Here is a 26,154-nt window from a genome sequence, read left to right as displayed (position 1 = left end):
CTGTAACTGAAATGGTCTGAGACCTATTGCACTGTGTGAGGGTGAGGGGTTGAGGGTGAGTGAGGGTGAGGGGTTGAGGGTGAGTGAGGGTGAGGGGTTGAGGGTGAGGGGTTGAGGGTGAGTGAGGGTGGGTGAGGGGTTGAGGGTGAGTGAGGGTGAGTGAGGGTGAGGGGGTGAGGGGTTGAGGGTGAGTGAGGGTGAGGGGTTGAGGGTGAGTGAGGGTGAGGGGTTGAGGGTGAGTGAGAGTGAGGGTGAGTGAGGGTGAGGGGTTGAGGGTGAGTGAGGGTGGGTGAGGGTGAGGGTGGGTGAGTGAGGGTGAGGGGTTGAGGGTGGGTGAGGGGTTGAGGGTGAGTGAGGGTGAGGGGTTGAGGGTGAGTGAGGGTGAGGGGTTGAGGGTGAGTGAGGGTGAGGGATTGAGGGTGAGTGAGTGAGGGTGAGTGAGGGTGAGGGGTTGAGGGTGAGTGAGTGAGGGTGAGTGAGGGTGAGGGGTTGAGGGTGAGTGAGTGAGGGTGAGTGAGGGTGAGTGAGGGTGAGGGGTTGAGGGTGAGTGGGTGAGGGGTTGAGGGTGAGTGAGTGAGGGTGAGGGGTTGAGGGTGAGTGAGTGAGGGTGAGTGAGGGTGAGTGAGGGTGAGTGAGGGTGAGGGGTTGAGGGTGAGTGAGTGAGGGTGAGTGAGGGTGAGTGAGGGTGAGGGTGAGTGAGGGTGAGGGTGAGTGAGTGAGGGTGAGTGAGGGTGAGGGTGAGTGAGGGTGAGGGTGAGTGAGGGTGAGTGAGGGTGAGGGTGAGGGAGGGTGAGGGTGAGTGAGGGTGAGTGAGGGTGAGGGTGAGGGAGGGTGAGGGAGGGTGAGGGTGAGGGAGGGTGAGGGTGAGTGAGGGTGAGTGGTTGAGGGTGAGTGGTTGAGGGTGAGTGAGGGTGAGTGAGGGTGAGTGAGTGAGGGTGAGTGAGTGAGGGTGAGGGTGAGTGAGGGTGAGTGAGGGTGAGGGTGAGTGAGGGTGAGGATGAGTGAGGGTGAGTGAGGGTGAGGGTGAGTGAGGGTGAGGGTGAGTGAGGGTGAGGGTGAGTGAGGGTGAGGGTGAGTGAGGGTGAGGGGTTGAGGTTGAGGGTGAGGTGTTGAGGGTGAGTGAGGGTGAGGGTGAGTTAGGGTGAGGGGTTGAGGGTGAGTGAGAGTAGTTGAGGCTGAGTGAGGGTGAGTGAGAGTGAGGGTGAGTGAGGGGTTGAGGGTGAAGGTTTGAGGGTGAGGGGTTGAGGGTGAGTGAGGGTGAGGGGTTGAGGGAGGGTGAGTGTGAGTGAGGGTGAGTGAGGGTGAGTGAGGGTGAGGAGTTGAGGGTGAGGGTGAGTGAGGGTGAGGGGTTGAGGGTGAGGCTGAGGTGTTGAGGGTGAGTGAGGGTGAGTGAGAGGTTGAGGGCGAAGGGTTGAGGGTGAGTTAGGGTGAGGGGTTGAGGGTGAGTGAGGGTGGAGGGTGAGGGGTTGAGGGTGAGGGGGTGATGGTGAGGGGGTGAGGGTGAGGGGGTGAGGGGTTGAGGGTGAGGGTGAGTGAGGGTGAGGGGTTGAGGGTGAGTGAGGATGAGTGAGGGGTTGAGGGTGAGGGGGTGAGGGGTTGAGGGTGAGTGAGGGTGAGGGTGAGTGAGGGTGGCTACGGTATGGGATGTCTCATATTAAAATTACGTGTGACCTGTGAAAACGTGAGTGAGATACCGGCATGCCATGTTCTCTTGTACAAGCGCAATCGGGTGTTCAACAATGCCATAGTGGGCCGGTTCATGGCTACGTGTTCTATCATAAAAATAGTGCAAATGCTCATGTTTAAAAACGTCAAAGCCAAAGGAAAGTGCGATTTAATTTTAAAATCAAATAACTGATTACGGCGTGGTGACAGCGTGGCAGGAAAGTGAAAGTCCGATTGAAGTGGATATTTTTTTAAAACCAAACAACTGTCTAACTAAAGGCAGCGGGTCAAGCGTGTCAGTCCCTGGAGCTTACCTCCTCTCAATGTCCGTGCGGCTCTGAAAGTGAGCCGGCGGGCAGAGCTCACGCCTAATGTAGTGAGTTTTTCCGGCATGCGTGCACCGCATGGTGCAGTAGCTGGATGGTTCCTGGAGGCTCGACGTCCTGGTAACCAATAGTATGCAAGGGGGGCGGGGTTCAGTAGTAGGGCATTATTTTGAACGGCACACGTTCTAAGATGAATCTAGAGTGTAAGATCGTGTATAACTAAACATTATGTAGCCCCTCTGTAAGACGATGAAGACTTAGTTCAGGACCTGTCTGTACATGGGCACTTGGTGTATACAAAATGTCATTACTCACAAATAACATATTGTAGAATAGTTACAGAAACATCTTGAAACAATACCACATTACAGAGATTACTGTATTTAGGATTATCAACTAGCGAAATGTCATTGCTCTTGGCGGTAAATGTAAAAAATACCTCCTAAATTGTATAATTAAGGGGAGGGGGCGGCTGTAGGGGTGGCAAGTGAAAAAAAAAAGAGAAAGCAGGGTAACCTGACCCAGGAGGGGGGAGGAGGGAGGAGAAATGCGTCTCGGCCGGAGCAGGGGGCGGAGCAGGGAGAGCGGGCTTTGAAATGTAATTGACACGGCCGGCCGGTCGTGAAACTGAAAGCATGGCCGGCCGGCCGTGAAAGCCTTTGATGCGGCAGGGGGAAATGCGAGACGGCGGGAAGGGGAGGGGGCGGAGCGGGTAAACAAAGACGGACGTGCACGCGCTTTTAAGCTCAATGCGCATGCCACGATTCCTTGCAGTGTGGATAAAGAGTGGATAAGTCCCAATACTCTCGCCTTGCTCGATGCGCATGCGCATCGACAGGCGAGACCTAAAAACAAGCACGGAATCGAAACCAGTGGTGCACATGCACCACAGAGGAGCGGGGGCGAGGGAGCGCAGCAGTAAAGCGAATGCGCGCTAATTATAAACACATGTTTATAATTAAAACCAGATGCCGCTGCTGCGTGTAACAGACACCAATAGGCCATGGGCGGTTACATTTGTTGACAAAGGTGGGACATGCACCCGCCTTTGACCAATTGCGTGCTGTCTTTGGTAAAAAGACGTGTGCAGAAGAGTTTTGTTGATTCCGGCAGAGAGGGTGTTGCCGTAGTCCAGTCTGCTGGTAATGAGTGCATGGGGGACGGTCCTTCTGCAGTCTGGGGGGGATCCACTTGAAAGTCTTACAGAGGATGCCAAGGCAGTTGAAATTATTGGAGGCGACAGCGTTGCTCTGGTGGTTCATGGAGAAGGAGGAGTGAAGGATGATGCCGAGGTTCTGATCGTGGTCTGTAGGGGTGGGTGGGCTCCTGAGGCCGGAGGGCCACAGGTTTTGTCCCAGGCAGAGGTGCAGGGATCAAGGATGAGGACCTCGGTCTTCTCTGAGTTTAATTTCAGGCAGCTGTCCTTCATCCAGGCTGCCACATTCGTCATACCTTCCTAATAAGAGGTCTTCTTGAGACAACTTTCACTTTGGGAATCGGATTGGCATCCTCAGGTGGAGTTGTAAGTAATACATGGTCAATGCTTGCCCCTTCTGAATTTATCTTTTAAAAGAAGCGCTGATTCCTTTTAGGAAATCAGGCTACTTTTTTTAAAAAAAGTTTCTGGATTGTGAATGCTAACAGGAACGGTGGTCTGCTATCCCTTGTAGGCCAGCCTTGAGCTAATCACAGGATGTTGCAAATAACTACCTGACTAATGAATATTAATTTGGCAGGTTGTTCTGAGACATTTTGTGAATGCTGATTTTGCAACCGACCCGATAATAGATAAGTCCGTTTGCAAAATTCAATTCAACTTGCAAAAAGTCAGTGCACAATTTGCAACAACTTTTTGCGAGTGCAATCTTAGTACATCTATCCTTTATTTAGGTATTGTATTAATCCTGGACTCTTATTGTTTGAACTGAAATAATGTCATGAAGTTCAAAGGTCATGTGACATCACATCCTGCCATTTTATCTGGGTCCCTGTGATGTTACTTCTCATGAGTTGATAGGTAAAGAAGTAGAGCTGGCTGGGTGATAGTGCACACAATATTATTTACACTACTCCAGATTTTATGGTGAACGTCCTTTTTTCTCAACTTTCAGTGCGGGACCTATCTCAATCATTGCTTGTACAAACACATTATAATAAATCAAGGACAATATGGATGATTATATGTGTCTACCAGAAGTGTTTTTGTTGTGATTAAAGCAATTGTTGATAAAAACAGCCTGACAACTTTTTTTATCTTTAGATTTATATCAGGATTTACATCCGAGACCTTGAACGTGTGAAGATGGGCGCTGGTGGCCTGCCAGAAAGGAAGAATCTCACAAATGCCAAATCAGATCTGGAAAGCATTTTAAATGTTTGTCCTTGTCTCAAAACATACTTGGATATGGGCCAGGTAAAGACAGTTGCATCTCCTGTTTTCTCTCTGTTATAATATGTGTATTTGTCGAACGCCCTATTGACCTTGAAGGGTATCATAATACTGACAGGCAGATGCTGCCTAGGATGTGTCAATGCCATGTCTAAGTGATGAGACAGTGCTTCAGTTTTTTTCGGACCTCACAAACTGAGAAAGCAGCACTGGTGTAAAGGGGCAGGTTGTTCCAGGCTTTGGGAGCTAGAAGGCAAAGGCTCAACTTCCAGCTCTGTGTATGTGGGGGTGTGGATGAGTAGTAGTGCAGCTGAGCGGATGTGTCTGGTGGGGTGTGGAAGTTCATGCAGTTGTTGAGGTAGGCGGGCCAAAATTTGCAGGGCTTTGTATGCATGTGTGAGAATTTTGAAGAGTACATGTTTGTGGATGGGTAGCCAGTGGAGGTCCTTGAGGTACTGGGTGACGTGGTTGCAGGGTTGAAGTCTGAGTCTTGCAGCTGAGTTTAAATGGTCTGAAGTATTCTGGGTGAAAATTGCAAAAAACACAGTTGATGGACAGAATGTAGAACAATGTCATACATTCACCCCAGTACAAGGATCTGGGCCTAAATCCATCGTTTTTTTGCACTCCACACCACCCTGGGTTAGACACTGGCTATATGCAAATCAGCTCTGACCCTGTGCCTCATGGGAACAGTCCAGTCCGAACTACCAAGCCATGTCTTTCCCAGACCGGAATCAAGCATCCAAGGACCGGTTTCTGGCTATCAGCCTTCATCATCCTGGATAGGTTGACTCCAGTGGTGTGGAGAGCCTGGGACTCACGTCTGAGTATACCCAGCACACTCGGGGTGAAAATTGCAAAAAACACAGTTGATGGACAGAATGTAGAACAATGTCATACATTCACCCCAGTACAAGGATCTGGGCCTAAATCCATCGTTTTTTTTGCGCTTCACACCACCCTGGGTTAGACACTGGCTGTATGCAAATCAGCTCTGACCCTGTGCCTCATGGGAACAGTCCAGTTCGAACTACCAAGCCATGTCTTTCCCAGACCGGAATCAAGCATCCAAGGACCGGTTTCTGGCTATCAGCCTTCATCAGCCTGGATAGCTTAACTCCAGTGGTGTGGAGAGCCTGGTACTCACGTCTGAGTATACCCAGCACATTCGGGGTGAAAATTGCAAAAAACACAGTTGATGGACAGAATGTAGAACAATGTCATACATTCACCCCAGTACAAGGATCTGGGCCTAAATCCATCGTTTTTTTGCACTCCACACCAACCTGGGTTAGACACTGGCTATATGCAAATCAGCTCTGACCCTGTGCCTCATGGGAACAGTCCAGTCCGAACTACCAAGCCATGTCTTTCCCAGACCGGAATCAAGCATCCAAGGACCGGTTTCTGGCTATCAGCCTTCATCAGCCTGGATAGCTTGACTCCAGTGGTGTGGAGAGCCTGGGACTCACGTCTGAGTATACCCAGCACACTCGGGGTGAAAATTGCAAAAAACACAGTTGATGGACAGAATGTAGAACAATGTCATACATTCACCCCAGTACAAGGATCTGGGCCTAAATCCATCGTTTTTTTGCACTCCACACCACCCTGGGTTAGACACTGGCTATATGCAAATCAGCTCTGACCCTGTGCCTCATGGGAACAGTCCAGTCCGAACTACCAAGCCATGTCTTTCCCAGACCGGAATCAAGCATCCAAGGACCGGTTTCTGGCTATCAGCCTTCATCAGCCTGGATAGCTTGACTCCAGTGGTGTGAAGAGCCTGGGACTCACGTCTGAGTATACCCAGCACACTCGGGGTGAAAATTGCAAAAAACACAGTTGATGGACAGAATGTAGAACAATGTCATACATTCACCCCAGTACAAGGATCTGGGCCTAAATCCATCGTTTTTTTGCACTCCACACCACCCTGGGTTAGACACTGGCTGTATGCAAATCAGCTCTGACCCTGTGCCTCATGGGAACAGTCCAGTCCGAACTACCAAGCCATGTCTTTCCCAGACCGGAATCAAGCATCCAAGGACCGGTTTCTGGCTATCAGCCTTCATCAGCCTGGATAGCTTGACTCCAGTGGTGTGGAGAGCCTGGTACTCACGTCTGAGTATACCCAGCACATTCGGGGTGAAAATTGCAAAAAACACAGTTGATGGACAGAATGTAGAACAATGTCATACATTCACCCCAGTACAAGGATCTGGGCCTAAATCCATCGTTTTTTTGCACTTCACACCACCCTGGGTTAGACACTGGCTATATGCAAATCAGCTCTGACCCTGTGCCTCATGGGAACAGTCCAGTCCAAACTACCAAGCCATGTCTTTCCCAGACCGGAATCAAGCATCCAAGGACCGGTTTCTGGCTATCAGCCTTCATCAGCCTGGATAGCTTGACTCCAGTGGTGTGAAGAGCCTGGGACTCACGTCTGAGTATACCCAGCACACTCGGGGTGAAAATTGCAAAAAACACAGTTGATGGACAGAATGTAGAACAATGTCATACATTCACCCCAGTACAAGGATCTGGGCCTAAATCCATCGTTTTTTTGCACTCCACACCACCCTGGTGCCTCAGGTGCCTCGGGTGGGGCCCGATGATGAAGCATGCCACCAACTAGGTTGGTTGGTGAGGGCCTTCATAAAAAACCAAATGGTTTCAAATACAGACACAAAGCACACTAAACAGAGCTAGTTCCTGTTGGTTGATAATAAGTTAGGGGAAACGAACTAGCCTCTCTGGTTCCTCTCTCTCTCCTTTGATTATAAAACAATTATCGTGGCAACATAATCATTTTTGAAAGTGCCACTCTAGCTATCAGTGGCAGCTTGAGGGAGCACCTGAATTGTACAGACGCTTTCAGTTATCTAACAATTAAATCAAGGTTGCTCTTGCATAGGTCATCTAGCTTGTGAAAGACCTGGACTCCTAGATACTTGAGGGGGGGACCCACACCAAACCTGTCGGGAGTGGTTCCGGCTGCGTCTGGTCTTCCTGTAGAGGATCCTAGTCTAACTCCGAGAAGGCCCTCTTGTGGTCAGAAAATCATTGCCCGGGGTTCTATTGCAATAGCAAAAATCAATGGAGACAGAGGGCATCCCTGTCTAGTGCCCCTATATATATGATAGGATTCCGAGATCATTCCATTCATTCTCACACGTGCAATTGGAAGTGTATACAGAATTTTCACCCATCTAGTCCAGTCCTCTCCAATCCCATCCATTCCATCGTGCCTTCAAGGAAGTCCCATCTTACCGAGTTGAAGGCCTTCTCTAAGTCGATAGATACTGTCAATGCATCCGGGTATTGATCTCTGCTTGGATGGTGCAGTACAGAGAATAGCCTTTGTAGGTTTTCAGATGTGGATTGGATCGGCACAAACCCGTTCTGGTCCGTATGTATTAAGGTAGTCCTGTATGGCATTAGGCGTGCGGCAAATATCTTACTCAGAATTTTAAAATGGGTGTGAAAACATCGAGAGTGGGCGGAAATATGGCACCTGTGGGTGTGATTTTTTAGTTTTGGGGAGAGGCACTACCTGAAAGAGACAAGTTAGTGATAGATTCTTTACCTTAGAATATCCCCAGGCATCAGACTGGATCCGGAAAGTTTTTCGTCAGCAGAACCCCTGCACGTTGGTAGGTGGCGTCCTGTGGCTCCGCGCCCTTCGCTGACGTTGTAAGCGCCGAGATGACGTCACAGAGAATACTTAGGCACCACCCATGCGTGCTGATGTTCTGTACATGACCTTCCGCTCCAGGAACGCAGAGCCATGCAAGAAACTGACCACTGGTGCCATGAAACCAGGGCCCTGAAAGGGATGACCTTAATCCTAGAAGTCAGTTAGCAGTACGGGGAGGATGGGTGGGGTGGCAAGAAATCTATCACCAACTAATGTCTCCTACAGATATATCGTTACACAAGTAATAATTGTGCATCTGAAAGAGACATGTTAGTGATAGATTCCTTACCTTAGAATAGATACCCCAGCAATACCAACCCCAGTGGTGGGTCTGCGAACAAGATTACACCAGAAATTCCCGGAGAGCAGAACGGCCAAAGAAGCAGTCTCTCCGGACTTGACTGTCAAGGCAATAATGCTTGGTAAACGTGTACAGCAAAGCCCACGTAGCTGCCTGAAAAATGTCCTGCAAGGAAACGCCGCGTCCCAAGGCAGTAGTGGCTGCTGTCCCCCTGGTTGAACGGGCACGCAGCCCCACAGGAGGCTCCTTCTTAGCCAATGAGTTACATGCTTTGATGCACAGAACGACCCACCGAGAGATGGTCCGTTTGAGCACGGCCTGACCTTTTTTGGTGCCCACGTAGCCAACAAAGAGCTGGTCATCCACCTGGAACTGTTTTGTGCGCTTCAGATAGAACGAGAGCGCACGTTTTGGGTCCAGACAGTAAAGCCTCTCTTCCTCTTTTGAAGGATGCGGAGGATGAAAGAAGGTGGGCAAAGTGATGGTCTGCCCGATGTGGAAGAGCTTGACAACCTTTGGCAGGAAAGAAGGACGGGTCCTTAAAACCACCTTGTACTGATGAACAGAAAGGAAAGGAGGTTTAGAAGAAAGAGCCTGGAGCTCACTCACTCTTCTGGCAGAGGTGATAGCTACCAGGAAAGCCGTCTTGAGAGTGAGAAGACCCAAAGGACAGTTATAAAGGGGCTCGAAGAGTGCGCAGATCAGATATGTCAAGAGAAGGTTTAACCCCTTCGATGCTCATGACGAGCTCAGCTCGTCATGAGGCACGGTTGAGCTGTGCTGATGACGAGCTGAGCTCGTCATGAAATGATGGGAATAAAGGATCTGCAGCACAGGAGGGGAATTGCTGCAGCAGCGATGTAGTTAAGTCCCATTGAGGTATGATGAACGGCACAGGAGGAAATGTGTGCGTAATGCCTTTCAGAAAACGGTTAACAACCGGCGACTTAAAAAGAGAAGGCTGATCTGGAAGCCGTAGAAAGGCGGAGATGGCCGAAAAATAACCTTTCATAGTGCCCGGAGCAGAGCCCTGCTGGACCAAAGAAAGAAGGAACAGAAGGACTTCGGAAAGAGGGGCAGAAAGGGGATCTACATCCTTAGCTGTGTACCATTCCACAAACTTGTTCCAGCGTATACCATTTTAGTGGAGGGACGCCTTCTGTCTAACTAATGTCTCTTATCGTTACACAGGTAGTAACTTGTGCATCAGGGCGTCCCTGGTCGAAAAGGGTAGTTCCCCCACATCCCACGTTTTGGTGTCCAACTCCACAAGTTTTGGTACTAGGGTCTGGGCATACATAGAACAAAACTCCACGGCAGCCCATCTGGGAGTCCCCCCCTTCCTCCGAGCCATCTCTTTTATTGCTGCCCTGATCTCCATCTCAGTAATCTGCCCTCCCACCCCCTCCCAAGGCCGCTAGTGGGTCTGGCGGTATCACCTTGAGGGGAGGGCTGCTAAGTAATTTGCTATGGTCTCCCGCTGATGGAGTCTGGGCTCACAATCCCTGGGCGAAGTAAGTTCGGAAATTGTGATTTATTTCTCTAGGGTAATGTGTAATCCCTCCGTCTGATAGTTGTATCTGAGATATAGGGGACCTCTCATGTTCAAACAGGATCAACCATGCAAGTAGCCTGCATGCCCTACCTCACTCCATATATATTCGTCCACTGTATTCACATGTGTCAACGTTTTTCAGTCGCTCTAGCACTTCATCATGTTTTTGCCTCCCGTCTCGTAACCCATCATGGGCGCCCTCATCTGTAAGCAAGCAGGTTTCTTTCACCTGTTTTTGGGCTTCCAGGTTAGTGATCTCCTCCAATATTTCCCTCCTTGTAGCTACTTTGTGGCCCATGCATTGTCCACGCATTACCCGCTTGGAAGCCTCCCATTCCATTGCCCTGGTTGTGGCCGTATTCTGATTGCCCTGAAAGTATTGTCCTATGGCCGTCTGTAATGATGTGTTAACAGACCATCTTCCAACAGATTAGGGTCCATTCGCCAGGTGGGAATCAGCGCGGGCTCCGACAATGGGCGAAAACACAATAATAAGGGTTTGTGGTCTGTGCGCCCGAAGTATGCTGTGTGAGTGAGGGACTGTCCAAAGCCACTGGAGCAAACATACATATCAAGCCTGGTATGTAACTTATACAAGGGGGAGAAATGCAAGTAACCCCTCTTGGTTCCATATTGCAGTGTGCAAATATCTCCCATGTCCCAGCCCTCTAGCCACTCCTGAAAACCCCTGGTCACCTTGGCTACTGGGATATTAGTCAGCGGGGCGTTGACCTATCCATCGCTGTGTCAGCCCCACAGTTAAGATCCCACCCCCCCAGCAATACACTAGAGGTGTCCAGCTCATAGAGACGCTTTGATACTCCGTGCATGAACTGAATCGGATCGTGGTTCGGTGCATAAATGCTCCCAAGTGTGAGTTCCTTGCCCAGTATCCTCCCCTGAGGCAGGACATATCTGCCCTCTGGATCAGTGAGAACCTTACTCACTTCAATGGTGGCATCTGCTCTAATCCATATAAGGCTTCCCCTCGAAAATGCAGAATATGTGGTAGCATTCAGGTGTCCCCAACATCGACGTCTGAGTCGAATACTCTCTTCCAAAGTGAGGTAAGTTTTCTGTAGCATCACTACTTGTACACCCCGGCTTATGAATAACTATGTATTTTGTGTCTTTTGGTCAGTGACACCATACCCCTTACGTTCCAGGAAAGCATCTTGATGTCATGGTGTACTAAATGCATGGTAGGGTTCACCGTAAGTTACACCTCCCCTACTTCCACCTCCAGGTCCCCCCATTCATACAGTCTTCCTGGCATACCACAATAACAATTCGTCCGAGACCACCACATTTCCCCAACAATTAACTCCCTTTCCCCCGGGCAGCTCTGCAAGGGCGGGCCGCCCAGACCTGTAGAAAAGAAAACCATTAATACGAGATTGTCCAATTGTCTGTGTGGATCAGGACTCTCTTGGTAGGGATTAAGTGTCTGCGGGCAGTGTCTGCTCAGGCCTCGATATCTTCTGACAGGGATCGGTGTCCCCCCCCGCTGCCGAGACCCATGAATCTCATCGGTCTAGTAATCATATCTCCTCCCCACGGGGCACAGCACCTAGTGTCAGATGATGCCATCAGCTGTTTGTGGAGTTACATCAGGCATATTCACCCCACTTCTGAGTCCCCCACACTGCGTTCCGAAGTCTTGTTGGATTGACTGTTCTCTGTACGGTGTGTCATGACATCTGCCACGGCTTGCAGAGCTGATTTTCTTGTGCTGTTTGAGATGCAGTAGGTTTCCATAGTGAGGCTCTCCTTGACGAGCGCCGTAGACGTTTTTGTTGCGATAAGGGGAGTTTGGAACCATGAGGGTCATCTCAGACCTTTGGCCTACCCTTTTTTAGGTCTCCAACCATGACCAAACCTCTTCTGGTGAGTCGCAAAAGTGCGTGGATCCTACCAATGTAATTCGCAACTTCGCGGGGAACAGTAGGGAATATCTGATTCCCTCTTCTCTCAGTGCCTTCTTGGACTCCAAGAAGGAGGGACGTTGAGCCTGCACTTTGGCTGTGAAGTATGGATAAATGGCCACTTTGCTGCTGTCCATAGGATAAGGGCCATTAGTGTGAGCCTGTTGTATTAAAATGTCCCAGTCCTTATAATGTAAGAGGCACGACACCACCGGCCTAAGAGGTCTCCCCTGGACTGGTGGGCGGGACGGGACTCTATGTGCCCTCTCCAATGCAAAGAAGGGTGTGAGCAGGTTCGGCGCCACAATAGTCTTCAGCCAGTTCTCCAGGAAGGCCACCATGTCCGAGTGTTCCTTATTTACGGGCATTCCCACCAGACTGATGGTATTCCATCTGTTTCTCTCTTCAGCGTCTTCTGCCCATCTTTCCAGGGTGGTGACTTTTGTTACAAGATCGTCCAGCCGATTGGATGCGGATTTGCAGTCTGGTTGTATCTTTTCAATTGTTTACTCCACCGTTTTCATCCTATCTACTAGTTTGTGGTGGTCTGCCTGTAGGAGACCAATGCTGACTGAGACCGCCCCTATGTCCTGTTGTAACGCCGTTTTAGTGTCAGCGATGGCCACTAATATTTTATCGAGGTGAATATGGAGGTCCTGGTCCGATGGCCCAAGGACCTCAGGATCTGCAATGGAGAGTGGGGACTGTGCGTCTCCATCCTCCGCAGTGGCACCTCCCTCTTTCTGTCGTGCCTTGCCCATATTGAGATCTTGTTAAGATTACATGGAGATCTCTTACTGTAACATGTCAGGTCCCCCAATTCCTCTGCCGCCTAGCCCGTAGCTCCCCCTTCCCAGCGTGTGATGAACTGTTACCAGCACATCACTCGACCTCGCTCCAGGTGCATCCTGCTGTCACTTAGTCTGTTACTGCTGGCTTGAGTGTTACCTCCTCGCCAAAGGTCTGCCGCATTTACTTCTGGGGGTGCCGGCGTGGCACCATTGGCCGAGTCTTTGTGTTCCTCTGCGTTCAGATCTATGTTCTCTGCAAGCCTCTTATATCGATGTATGCAACAGTTTTACCCCTGGGTAGGATGAGGTCCTCCAAGGCTGGGGTGCAGGGCCTCAGTTTAGATCAACGATTCCCCAGCGTACTCTTTCTCTGCAAATCACTGTGAGGGGGATATCCGAGAGCGTGGCCGGGCCACCACGCTGCTCCACTGTGCCAGGATATAATTACCTCCAGTCTCAGACTCCCCCAATATTTCGCGGTCATCCACCACGTATGACCATAAATCCGGGGGGAACATGAGGGGGGCCACTACCTGAGCCCTGTGAAGTTCCAGCCTCCTGTTGAGATCGATTCAGGGTGCACTATCTTTGGTTCACACCCTGGACCTTGATAGACCGACTGGAGTCCCTCACCCTCAGGAGGCCACCTGGTCCAGGCATCCTTCTCCTAAGGGCTCTCCCTGGCCAGGCCGCCCGTTTAGCACCTCACCTTGGATTCAAGCTAACCTGGCTGAGGAGGGCTGTTAGCCTGGAACCGGTCCCAGGATGCTTGTTTACAGTCCAGGGAAGACATGGCTTGGCAGTTTGGGCTGGACTGTTCCCATGAGGCACAGGGTCAAGACTGATTTGCATGTGGCTGTGTCTGAACTGGGGTGCCGAAATGAGCCAAAGTACGATGATGGATTCAACCCAGATCTGTGACTGGGGGCGAGTTTCTGAAAAGTTTCAGCGCTCCATCCATCATCTCCTTGTGTTCGCTTTGTATATCTACGACAGCCCGCTGCTTTCAGGCTGCTCACGGTAGTCACCCGCGTATCACCTCCGATCACTCCGCCGCCTTCCTGCCTGTTCCTTGTGGTCTCTGGTCCCCGGTGGCTAGTTGGGATATCATCCCGGTGCCGGCAGTGGGCCAATTGTATAGGATGAATATTAGGCTTCTGCGGAGCAACTCGCTCACACAGCTGCCATGCTTCTCGGTGAAGCCATGCCCCGTGCCTCACCTCCCTTGCGCCTGTTTCGTCTTTGAATTTTGACGCATCGAAAGTTCTTTGTGCTAAAAGAAATGCATCCATAGGTTTCTATGGACTGAACTTATTTAACCTCTTAAAAGTGATACCTTGACTTGTGTATGTTGGATTTTGTTGTTTTGGTCTTGTTTTATTAAGATAAATATTGGATATTTTCCTAAACTGGTGTGGACTCCTCTTGTAGTGTTTTCAATGTGCTACTGTTTGTGTATGTACAAATGCTTTACACATTGCCTCTGAGATAAGCCTGACTGTTAGTCCCAAGCTACCAAGGGGGTGAGCAGGGGTTATCTTAGCTGTGTGACTCCATTACCCTGACTAGAGTGAGGGTCCCTATTTGGACAGGGTGCAAACCACTGCCAAATAGAGACTCCATTTCTAACAGTTGCCTTCCGTATTCAGCAACATTTTATGTAGAACACTGCAGAGTCGCGCAGAACTATGCAAAGATTTATTTTTAAAAGTATGAATTTTGCAAACATGTTTAGAATTCTCAGAGGAGCAAAAGCAGCCCCACTCCATTCTGTTGAGTAAAAAACACATAAAATATGACATTATGTGTTATGCTAATACGTAACGTATTGTATCACATCGGTATTTTAGCTAGTTCATTAAACTATATCAAAAGTTTGAATATTTGGAGAGCTAAGCCTTAAACTGAGATTCCTCTGAAGTGTGCATTCCCAGTGCAGAGGTTGGGGTATTTGGATTATGCCCATATTGCAGCCTTCTGCAAGGCTTTTATTAAGAATAACATATATAACTAGTTCTTACATGATTTACTTGTGCCCCCATCTGTTCATATTCCGTTATGATTTACATTTGTGAATTTAGAGTAAAGCATCCTAGAGACCTATCCTCCATCTTCGTGTGGGTTAAGTTTTCTGACATTTTGCTAAAATACTAGTTGTGAGAAAGTAGGTTGTGCAAAACTACAGTGCACTGTTACACAATAAAAATATATTTTGTCTATGCCCATTTACAGCTATTGCAGAGATAATAAATTTTGCTCACATAGAGTAGCCTCTTTGTTATTGATGCAGAAGACAATATGGTGACGTTTCCGCCCATTTTGTGAATATGCTGGAGTTTCGGCTGCACTTGAATATCGGCCCTGCAGGCAAGATATAAAGAAGGTTTGTGAGATGAAGCAGCAGTGACAGAGCAAGTCAGCTGAAGAGAGAGAGACTCTTCGGCACTCCTGGGGCCGTATTACATAAGTTTCCCAGGGGCCCAACAGGTGTTTGCACCCGCTTTGCACGCCCCTGGGGCACTTTGGTATTGTAGAAGGGAATGCAGAAGCTTGTGCGTCCCCTTCTATAATACCAATAGTGCTGGTGCACTTAATGCACTAGCGATCCCTTCAGAGGGGGTTCCCTCATTTGCATAGGGGCGTGCCCTATGCAAATGATGGGATTCCTCTGACTGGGTCTGCGCCATATTACAGACGCTGGCGTAGAGTCAAAGAAGCCCTCAGAAGGCGCACTGACAGTGCGCCATTTAAAAGGTGGCACGCTGTTAGTGCGCATCCTGACATTTGCACTCTGCAGGAGTAAAGGGGGTCCCATGGAACCCCCTGACATCCCCTTGCAGGCGGGTGCAGTTGCTGACTGCACTCGCCTGCAAGGGGATCTCTATTCCCCTCTAAAAGTGCAGGCGGGTGCCAACAGCACTGTGAAAATAGGGAACGGCTGCTCTGTGTTTTCACATAAATGCACTGCTCCCACGGCAGTGCATACAACATAATAGGGCGCATTCTGATTGTTTGTGCCTGGCACACCTTTTAAAAGGTGCGCCGGGCGCAAACAATCACAATGCATAACACGGCCCATGGTTCTTCAATAATGTACCACAAGCCCACTCAGTGAAGTCCATTTATAACAGCAAGAACCACACTTACTGGCTGGTCCTCTAGAGGGAGAAGATCATTTTTATTTTTATTTCATTTCCTGGCAATGCCGCTTGCAGGAGAAACCAGGGCTGATTCCCTGGCTCACTGGGGCATACCACAAGCTATGAGACATGGGGAATCTCAGGCTCTTCATCACATTCTGCAGAGGGCCCATCATTTTGTGTTACACCACGGCTCGTTCAGAACTGGAACCAGAAAGGAAAGGACTGCGGCTGCAAGGTACCTACATGACTCTGGAGAGCGAGTTACACCACTGGTGGAGAGGGACTGGTAGAGTGAGTTTTCCCTAAAGCTGAAGACAGCAAATTGTGCACCCTTGATGACCACCCCCTGTCAACCAACGACAACCCTCCTCCCAGCAATGAAGGAAACAACCCCCCTCGGCACCCACCGTGCAGCTGGAAGACATTCAACCCCATCTCCAAAGCAGACATCATGGAAATGATTATTAGGTCCAAACCTTCGGCACACATAGCTGACCCTATTCCTGTCCAACTGGCTAAAACACTAAACCTCACCCTAGTCCCTCCCTGGGCCAAGATCATAAATAGCTCCCTGAGTACTCGAATCATGCCAGACTGTCTAGAAATCGGCCAAGTCACGCCATATTAAAAAAAAATGTGCTTGGACCCAAGCAACCCCAACAACTTTAGGCCGGTCTCCAATCTCCCACTCCTGTCCAAAATCCTGGAAAGGCGTATTCTCCTGCAACTTAACCAACACATTGACAGCAACAACCTTCTAGATACTCACCAATCAGGCTTCAGAAAAGGTTGCAGCACAGAGACAGCAATCCTGAACATCATAGATGATATCTACAAATCTCTTGATGCAGACCGTGCCTGCCTTGATCTATCGGCAGCCTTTGATACGGTTGACCACAATCTGCTCATAAATGCACTCCGAGGGAGAATTGGTGCAGACGAGGTGGTCCTACAATGGTTCACCGCTCCCAAAGAATAAAAATTAACAACTTCACATCTGACATTCTCCCCATAACCAGAGGAGTCCCACAAGGATCAGTTCTCTCCCCATCACTGTTTGACATCTACATGGAACCCCTCACCCCCATAGTCAGAAAAGCCAACATTCCCTTCCACCTCTTTGCAGATGATACCCAGATCTACCTAGAAACATCCTCTATTGGAGACATACAGAAATTAAACAACACTCTACGAGAAGTCCAACACTGGCTATCCCACAACCACCTTAAGCTCTACAAAGACAAAACGTAAATCCTTTTCATATCCAGCAAGGAGCAGACTCCCTAGTCACAGAATGCCTAAAATTCATTGACGCTCTTAATTGCAAGCTTACCGTGGCTGACTCCTTAAAATCCTTGTGAATCACTATGGATCCAATCCTAAACATGGACAAACACATCAAGAACTCAGCAAAGAGTGCATTCTTGAACCTAAAATTACTCGACAGAATAAAACCTTTCATCCCTCCCGATGACCTTAAACTGGCCACTCTAATCCTTGGTTCTGTCCAGATTGGACTACGGGAACACAACTCTCACAGGCACGGCATAAACTCACTTATCTCCCCTCCGAGTAACCCTAAATGCAGCTGCCAGGATTATCACAGGAGCAAAGAAATACAACCACATCTCTCCCTCTTTAAGAGAACTAAAACGGCTCTCAAACGAAATGCGTGCCAACTTCAGAACTGCCTGTCTCGCACATAAAGCTCTTCACACCGGAACACCGTCCTACCTGGCTTCCAAACTGAAAAAAGCAGGACAAACGAGGAACCTCAGGAGAACCAACAACCTTCTTCTCATTCCACTGAAAACTCGCAAACAAAAAACCCTGTCTCGCTCCTCGGGAAATACGCCCAGAATCTGGAACTCCATACCCGTCCACATCAGGACTAATCCCTCCTTCGTAAACTTCAAAAGCCAGCTCAAAGACTTCTTCCTCAACCGATCTCATCCGAAGGGAGAGATGCCTCATAATGTGCCAGAGCCCCTCCAGCAAAGGAATCCTGCCAAGCACAGAACCTAGACAATTCAATAAGAAGGCCTGCCATCGCCTGCTCTTTCTTGTTTGACTCGTCCACAAGACTGCCATAACAAGATTTACACAACAAGACAAAGCTGTTTATTGTAATACTGTATAACTGATTTCATCACTGTTGTAAAGCGCTCCGATACCTCCGGGTCTGGCTAGCGCTATCTAAAACTTTAAATAAAATAAATAAATAAAACGTACATTGCATAGGGAACATTTAATTTTGCGATGTTCTGTACTTATCAGAACATCCACCTGTTAAATGTAGTACTAATAATACTGGCTATCTACAGAACATAGAAACAACTAGTGCAGCATGACAAGCTTTATACAAAGGAGTTAGTTAACACTTAAAGAAACATAGAGCAGAACACTGACGAAACATGCACTATGAATCACAATGCTGTCCCTGAGCCATACAGGTGTAATGGAGACCAAAATGTATATTAGGCTTCTCGTTTACCAAGGTATAGCCAGGGCTGCAGTGAGTACATGTAAAACTAGTAGCACAAGACATGACACAACCAGAGTCATAACAGCACTCACTCATAACTGGCCCAACCACTGAAATCCTGTAACCATCACAGTCAAAGCAACAACAGCAACTTTGGATTTCGTCCTGATGGCTACCGTGACTAATAGAAATGGTACCTGATCTGCACTCATCTAACACAACTATGCTATGACCCTAGTGAAATTTAAGAATGGCAATCAAACATGTGGTTATGTTCATTATGAAGACACAGAAGATTCCTATATACAATTCCTGTGTTAACTAATAACTTTAATACACCATAAATAGTGCACCCCCCAGCTAACATTATGTAAAGGAGGGGGAGCGTGCAGAGGGAGCTGGTTTAGGACTGTTGCCTTTCTCCCATTTATAATAGTTATTTTTTCTTTACATGTTATTGCAGTTAACAACTGTAATCAACATCAATCACAACAAAACCATGAAGCAGATTCATAGATTACAGATGATCCCAAATGCAGCGGCTAGGCTCCTGCTGGGGATCCCTAAGTTTCAATCAATAGGCAAGCACCTTAGGAGACTGCATTGGCTTCCTGTTAGGGGTCGCATTAAGTTTAAGGCCTTATGATTGGCATATAAGGCACTTCACGACACTGGCCCTCATTAAACTGGTACTCTGCAAACAGATGTCTTGGGTCTGAAGGTGCAAAATTGATGCTCTCTTGTAGATTCTGTAAGGCTAACTGGGGTGGTAGAAGCTTTATTGTGGGTGCTATGAAACTTTGGAACACCCTCCCCTTTTCCATCAGAAATTTGCCATCTCTGATATCCTTTCGTAAAGCCCTAAAGACCTGGCTATTTGATGAATAATTTACCTGCCTGCTTTCTAGCCTGCTAACGCCAATACACCATTTAGTATTCGTGCGCTGTACAAATCTCAGTAACATAACATAAAATAACAACCAAGCTGTATTTTTTCCTTACATATTGGCACCAGTACCTACCATGATGAAGATTGTTGGCTTCTTTTGTTGGCATTTGAAAATACACTAATAACACATATTCTATATCCCCAATACTCAGTCCAAATACTACGCTGGCATCATAGAGGAATTATTTATATTAAATATGAACGTCAAACATCTCACCATGATTGCCCAGTGAGAAGCAAACCCCATTGTACCACACTCTCCATCACAATAATGCTTGCGTACTCCAAGCACAAACTAATCTACATTGAGAGCAGTTCTTTTGGAGCAGCCTCTTTTAGTCTTTGGTACTTTCTACCCCACCAGAGCCTCTAATTTTCAGTAAAAACGAAAGCTAAAACATACTTCTTCTCTCACGCCTTTGAATTTTTTCAGAACTGCCTCACCACAAACCATCTCTATTCCCAATACCACTAATCTCCTTGGCAGCACATAAAGTGGACTCCTTTAAAAAATTGTTCCACAGGCAATACCCATATTTCCAATTCCCAAAGCATATAGCCATTCTCCTAAATATGTATGTTTGAGTGCATATTTACAAATAATTATTTATAAATATTTATATCTCTGCATTATTTTTTTAGAATAAGGTTTACTATATCAATCTGTTTGAAAAAGGTAAAAGGTTTCTGTCCCAGGTCAGGATTGGTCTCCCTTAAAGTTGATAGCCTACAACTGAGAAACGAGTCAGTCCCCTTTCTTTATGCAATGATGTAGATCTAGGTGTCCGTACTGCATCTAGTCGTGTTAAATTGTTGGCTGGATTGGAAGCCTCCAGTAAAGCCAACAAGTTAGTGATTAGTGTTCCCATATGTAAAGTACTGGTGGTTAGTAAAAAGTAATTATTCAGAAGCCAGAGGCTTTAAGTGGGTAAGAAATTGGAACAGGTCAAAATATTTGACTACTTGGGTATACTTTTTCTATGGATTTTCAATTGTCAAAATGACTTGGCAGTATCTACTGGAGGCATTAAAACACTCAACAATAGATTCATTGGATGTACTGTCACTGCTGTGGTTAATGTTTGCACAGCCATATTCCTTTCTGGTGCTTTATATTGCACAGTGCCATTGGTAAATTTGAGGGTTGAGCTACAGCAACCACTTGGGAATGCTTTCTGATTTATTTATTTCTAGCGGCTATGCCAAAGTGTTTCTTGCGGGGACACGCTTCTGCGTAACCAAGCGCTTTATAAGCTACCCTTATTATTATTATTATTACAGGGAGCTTGGCCTCAACTGAATCAAATGCTAGTCTAAATGAAGCCCCTTGATGTACTGCGTGAGATTATAGACCAATCTAGATGGCCGCAGTAGCAGCTGGCAGGGGGGAGGGGGTGAACAATTTTTTTTTTAAATGTAAAAACATTTACCTCTTCCACCGGCCACATCTCTCCTGCACTTCTACGGCGAGTCCCAGAACCAGGAAGCACCCAAGCTCCCCATAGCCAATCACAACGCTGCAATGCAGCGTTATGATTGGTCTGAGCGCCGTGGATAGGCGCTCAGATGGGGACTGGGGGAGCCTGGGCATGTTTTCCACCAGGCTGTGTAATGCAACCTGGTGGGGAACATGCAAAGTGCGCATGACTGTTTGGCCGGGCAAAGACTGCCGGCCAAGCAGTCATAAGCACTTGGAGTGTGTAAACCAATCCTCCCGTGCTTCCAGCCCGAAGCTGCGAAAAATAAAAATATAATATTTTCTCCTGCTCAAAGAGCAGTGAGGCGACTCTCTTCCGCCTTAGCTGAGGAGCCGTCCCAGCTCATTTATAGAGATATTGTCGGGGACCTACTATACTGGACTGGAGAAGAATATTTGCCCTGGTTTAGATATGTCAAGGGGCTGTGCTATTCATTAAAAATGCCTCGAACTTGGCACACCTTGGATGAATGAGTGCATGCTGATCTCAGGGCATTGCACCAACAGTACGGGGCACAAGTCCAAACAAAGGATTTTGAGACAACCTTAATTTAAAAGAAAGTCTGGGATCATTTGCATTTAAAAGCTGTGCTAAGTCATGGGCCTCATCTGGAAAGGACGTACCTTGCTCCACCGCTTGGCCCCGTATACCTTCGTGTGTTAGTGCTTGTGCTGATGTGTTATAGAAACAACAATCTACCTTTTGCCTTTCTGTACGAATCACGGATGGCCAAGGAGGCATTGGTTATTCAGTTTTCAGAAATTACGACAAAAGATTTGTGTCTCCCGCTCTTGAAATGTGTCATTCCACTGACAATGAGGTGACATTTATTCAATGCGCTTTGCAAGTTAAGCGGGGTTTCCTGAGATTAAAACTAGTTTGACAACTCCTGTATTAATATCAGATTTTTTTCTGATGATTTATGTATATATTTTGACAGGTGTTCCATCTTTTTTGAATTTTATCCTTGGCTGCTAAATCACAATGGACTCGAATGCTTTAAAATAGATCTATGTAAGAATAATTTGTCTACAAATTTGTTTTATTAAATTTGTTATGCATGCATTTTACATTAGTGTTTAACGGATGATGTTTATACAAATAAAGACATTCATATATTGGCTGAGTGAACTACACTGGAAAATTAATATTAAAAACGTCAACAAATAAATACATTCACCTGGTGTGTGCATTATGGCACACGTTGTGTCAAAGGAAACACAATGGGTGTTAGGCTGCTCAGTTCTTTCCAGACTGTTATATTATGTTAAACAAGTCGTGTATATCGCATAGCTGCCCCAGCAACGGGGCTTCCGATCGCTAAACCAAGAGCACATGGTACTAGTGGAACACTCTCACCGAAAGGAAGCGATCTGGTGATGGAGAAGCTAAGCAGAAAAGAGCCGCGTCTTAGAGCGTCCTCCTGCATTTTCCCTCTTGATCCAAGGGGCAAGGGCTAACTAACTAAGTTGAAGTCAGCCGAGCAGAGAGGCCTGGATCTATCTATCTAGTTATCTGTGGGGATTTGTAAAGTGCAACAGCTACTCAATGACATTGCTGACAAATATGGTGAAAATAGTCTGGCAAGGATATGAGCTCTCTGGGAGTGAAGGATCTTATGGGCAAATCACAGGGTACGGAAATGTACAAGCAGTCGGTGAGTGCTTCTCTAAATGCTTTGGACGGGCCCGGGGGACGGTAAATTTGCAGCCCTGGGAAAGTGAAGTTGTTGCTTGGAGAGATTTTGAAACGGACCATTTCACAGTCTTGGATTGTGCACAGTGCTAGACTACAACCTGTATCCGCTTTGTACACAATGTCTATGCAACCCCTACGACCGTTGGCCTGTCGCAATTTTTTATATTTTAACTGGGGAAATGCTAATGCCGGCTCTGCAACTGCGGCCTGCCTCACCCAAGTTTCAGTAAGAAAAATTAAATCAGGTAGGTGATATGAGATAAAATCAGAGAAATTATTATAATGGCCAGCTAAAGAATGTCAGTTGATGCTGAATAATTTAAAGGAGGTGAGGGATTTCATGTTTGTTTGTTGATGCAGTGATGCAGCAGGTGTTTGGCTCAAATCCGCAATTGTTGCACCTAAATGTTTCCTCCTTTATAGCCCAAGAGTACAAATTGTTGTTGTGCGGGGCTTGCCTTAGGAGTGAAGCTTGGATGCGAATAGCCTGTCCTATTTTGGGTGGGGAGGGGCAGGTTTCCTGGTGCTGTCCAGTCAGGGATAGACGCAGACAGGTTTGCCTTTAGCGCGCCTTTGTAGCGTCAGCGGCACATGCTTGCATCGGAGCTCTTTATAAGCTTGATGCCACAGTTGGGATTTGAAATGCGGCACCCAATTAGACTGCTGACTGGAATCAAACTGGTAGTCTCACCAAGATGGCCGACTAAGATTCCCAAACACCCCTGGTGTTCCAAAGTGCGAAGTGCAAATACAGGTCGGTTTTATAGTAAAGACCAATTGAATCGTTTTAAAAACAAGTTTAATCATTTTAAAACACAGCCCGCTTTCCTATATTCCCCAATTCTTAGTGCAAAACGAGGTCAGTTGCAAAAATATATCAGACCAATAAAAGGGAAGGTTTTCTAAGATTGAGGAGGGAAGATCTCAAATATCAAGGTTATAGGGCTAAGGTTGCTGAACACAATTTGATGTTGTCTAACTCTGGCCAGAAATTCTTCTGTATAGTTATGGAATAGATTATGTGGGCTCTGCTTTGTTTCTGGTGAGAGTAGAGTTGTGTATCACAGCTTGCAAATCCACTACACAATAAGTGAAATTCAGCCTGTGCCTCATCCGAGAACCTTAATGATTCTGAGTTTGGCAAAAAAGATAAAAGATCTTCAATTGTCAATGAAAAAGAAAAAACGTGTCTGGACAAGAGTCACTAACACCTACATTGTAGAAGATATTTGCTATTGGGGACACTATTCATTCTCAATTACGATTTCACTTGATAGTTGCTTTAAAATGTACTGAGGCCCTGTACTCATTACAATAGAATGTGTCTGAGCTCACTTGTGATGCAGCCAGGCCCTTTGACATATGAAATGTTGAGTGATTTTGTCAGAGAGGGCTCAATGTTAAGAAACTTTTGATGGGTTGAACTCTTTGTGTCTTACAGTAATTCATGTTTCTTGTCTTTCAAGGTCTGTTACTACATGGGTGTTGATGCCATGCAAGAACAGTTTCTGGTGGATGAAAATGCACTGAACGATGCACTGGTGTACTTTGCTAAAGCTCTGGAATTTGATCCTGGAGACACCTTACCTGAAATTCAGCTCCTCCGAGGAAAGTGCTTGAGGGTTAAAAGTGAGGAACTTAATGCTGTCGAGTGCTTCAAGCGGGCAATAGAACTGGACGACATTGGGTCTTCGCACACTGAGAGCTTTCGGTGCCTAATGGAAACTCTTCTCACCCTGTTTAGTCAAAAAAGGATGACAGCCGGGACCCTGATAAAAGAGGTTGACGTCTGGGTGAAGAAGGCTGAGGAGAAGTACCCCATTGTGCGTGTCCGTCAGGAGCTACAGGTGGTTTGTCGGAATCATACAGTGGAGATTGTTGAACTTTCCAAAGCAATGATCGCCATGGGGAAAATGGACCTAGTGAAACTCTTGCTGGACACAATGAAAACTGACTTCAGAAAGCGCAGGCTAAGTGATCGAGCAGCATCGTTTTAAAAACTAGTGTGCAGTCAAAATATCAAATTATGAAAATTTATTATTGTATTAAAAACCAAGAATTCTGTTGTTTTAAGTGTGCCTAGAAGGCTGAATCAAAAACGACAATACAAAAAAACATACCATTCAGCCAATGCTTTTCACTTTCAGCATGTGCTTCAATTTGTTAAGGTGGGTGAGTCAGTGATAAAGTACCTGTGATTGAATGAAGCCCTGACACAGTCCGACTATGAATCTAGCTCCCCTCGTCAGCGGAGGTCCATTCCTTAATAGGACAAAGCCTTGCCACCCGTGATTTCATCAGCAGACTGCCAAATGGAGGAGAGTTCTTCTTTCTGGCCCTGCATCTGCTACCTGGTCACCGCATGTGTCATCTGTGTTCAATATAATCTTAGAATAAACCAGGAATTTTTATATTGTATACTACTACATACAAAATTAAATTTGAATTTGGTTCCCTTCTCCTTCCTCTTACCATGCTAATTATAGTCCTATATCTCCAAGCTATCTGGTGGAGCCTTGGGTGCGCACTATTTTATATTTGCCGAAGAGGTAACTATTGAAAACATTGACAAAGTTTTCACTTTATGTGTAAAATACGCCTTAATATAATATCTGCAGCCCCCTCTTTTGGCAATGCTATGGATTTCGGGAAGTAGGGGAGTGAAAGGGTATCCCCCCCTTATCCGTTGAGTGGACACCAAAACAAAGCTTCTAAAAACTCTAGTGGTATCCACCATTTTCTGTCTGGCACCACTTCCTGTGCAATGTATTGCAGCTCTCTGCATATAATTGTGTGACAACCTGCAGTATAATAATGCACAGAAAACAATCACAAAGTACCTTCATGCTCTGAATCAACAGCAATGTTTAGACTCGCTGCATCAGGGCAGGGAATGTCATAGTCAAGAGAGAAAGATGCCAAAAGGAAAAAGAATGCCTTCCCCCTACTCGTCCCAATTTTCTCCATTTGGAGGTTTAAAAAATATGGTGAACAATGGGTCACTGTTATGCTTCCACTCTGGATGGCTCTGGTCACCTGCCACTACGATTCTGTTACATAAGTTGCCCTCAGTGTAAGCCAGTTAAGGTTTGTGCCTGTGCTACTGAGGTATTTTAACCATGTCATTGCCTTCAGCATAAATTACTTTTTCTCTCTGACTTTTTGTGTCTCCTCTGGTTTTGCACATTCTGGGAATTTGGATTTTCTTTTCTCTATTTTGTTTTGCTTTCTGGCTTTAAAGGGTGCAAGGATAGATTGTGGAATGCATCGTCACGTGGCTGGCTCACAAAAAACATGCTTATATCCGTTGGGGACCAGTCATCTTTTGCTGCTTTTATGTGGGAATCTCAGAGAAGAGGAAATAAATGCTGCTCACTTTTTTTTTAACAGACTCAGGTACTTGTTCTAGTTTCCAGAGGAAAGATATATATGAGAAGAACTCTAGACCAATTATGGTAGTGGGGTAGAAAAGTAATGATGGGCACAACATCTGCTAGAGAGTATGTTTTTCCAGCTCGGATCCAAAACCTGCATCCAAAAGATTACTTTCTCTGGGTCGCAATCTGCAAAGTAGAGTGGCTCTCCGTTAGTATTGGATCACCTATACATACCAAACACACTTCTTTGGTAACCAGTTCACCGGTTTCTTTGGGGCTCCTGCATGCAAATGTCAAAACAAAGAGCAAAGCCGAGGTGGACACCTCTTTATCCTTATATCCTCTTGGGACTACACTGATCCCAGG

General features: G+C 46.8%; 1 protein-coding gene across 2 annotated transcripts in view; it reads left to right on the top strand.

The window, feature by feature from the left end:
- The window catches only part of TTC22 (tetratricopeptide repeat domain 22), a 156,253-nt gene extending 130,458 nt beyond the window's left edge, over nucleotides 1-25,795 (top strand). The window contains exons 6-8 of one of the 2 annotated variants that reach the window (XR_015307512.1): nucleotides 4,252-4,404; nucleotides 23,878-24,591; nucleotides 24,661-25,569. Coding sequence is in view for 1 of the 2 variants with exons in the window: in XM_086952644.1 (XP_086808770.1) it covers nucleotides 4,252-4,404; nucleotides 23,878-24,408 (684 nt within the window). In the remaining variant the exon portion in view is untranslated. Of the gene's footprint in view, nucleotides 1-4,251; nucleotides 4,405-23,877 lie in introns of both variants that reach the window. The other variant, XM_086952644.1, reaches the window with a different exon arrangement.
- The last annotated feature ends 359 nt before the right edge of the window (nucleotides 25,796-26,154 follow it).

Source organism: Lissotriton vulgaris, chromosome 1_1 (assembly GCF_964263255.1).
Source record: "Lissotriton vulgaris chromosome 1_1, aLisVul1.2, whole genome shotgun sequence".
NCBI lineage: Eukaryota > Metazoa > Chordata > Amphibia > Caudata > Salamandridae > Lissotriton > Lissotriton vulgaris.
The sequence above is the reverse complement of the archived record's forward strand: the minus strand, read 5'-3'. Positions and strand labels throughout refer to the sequence as shown.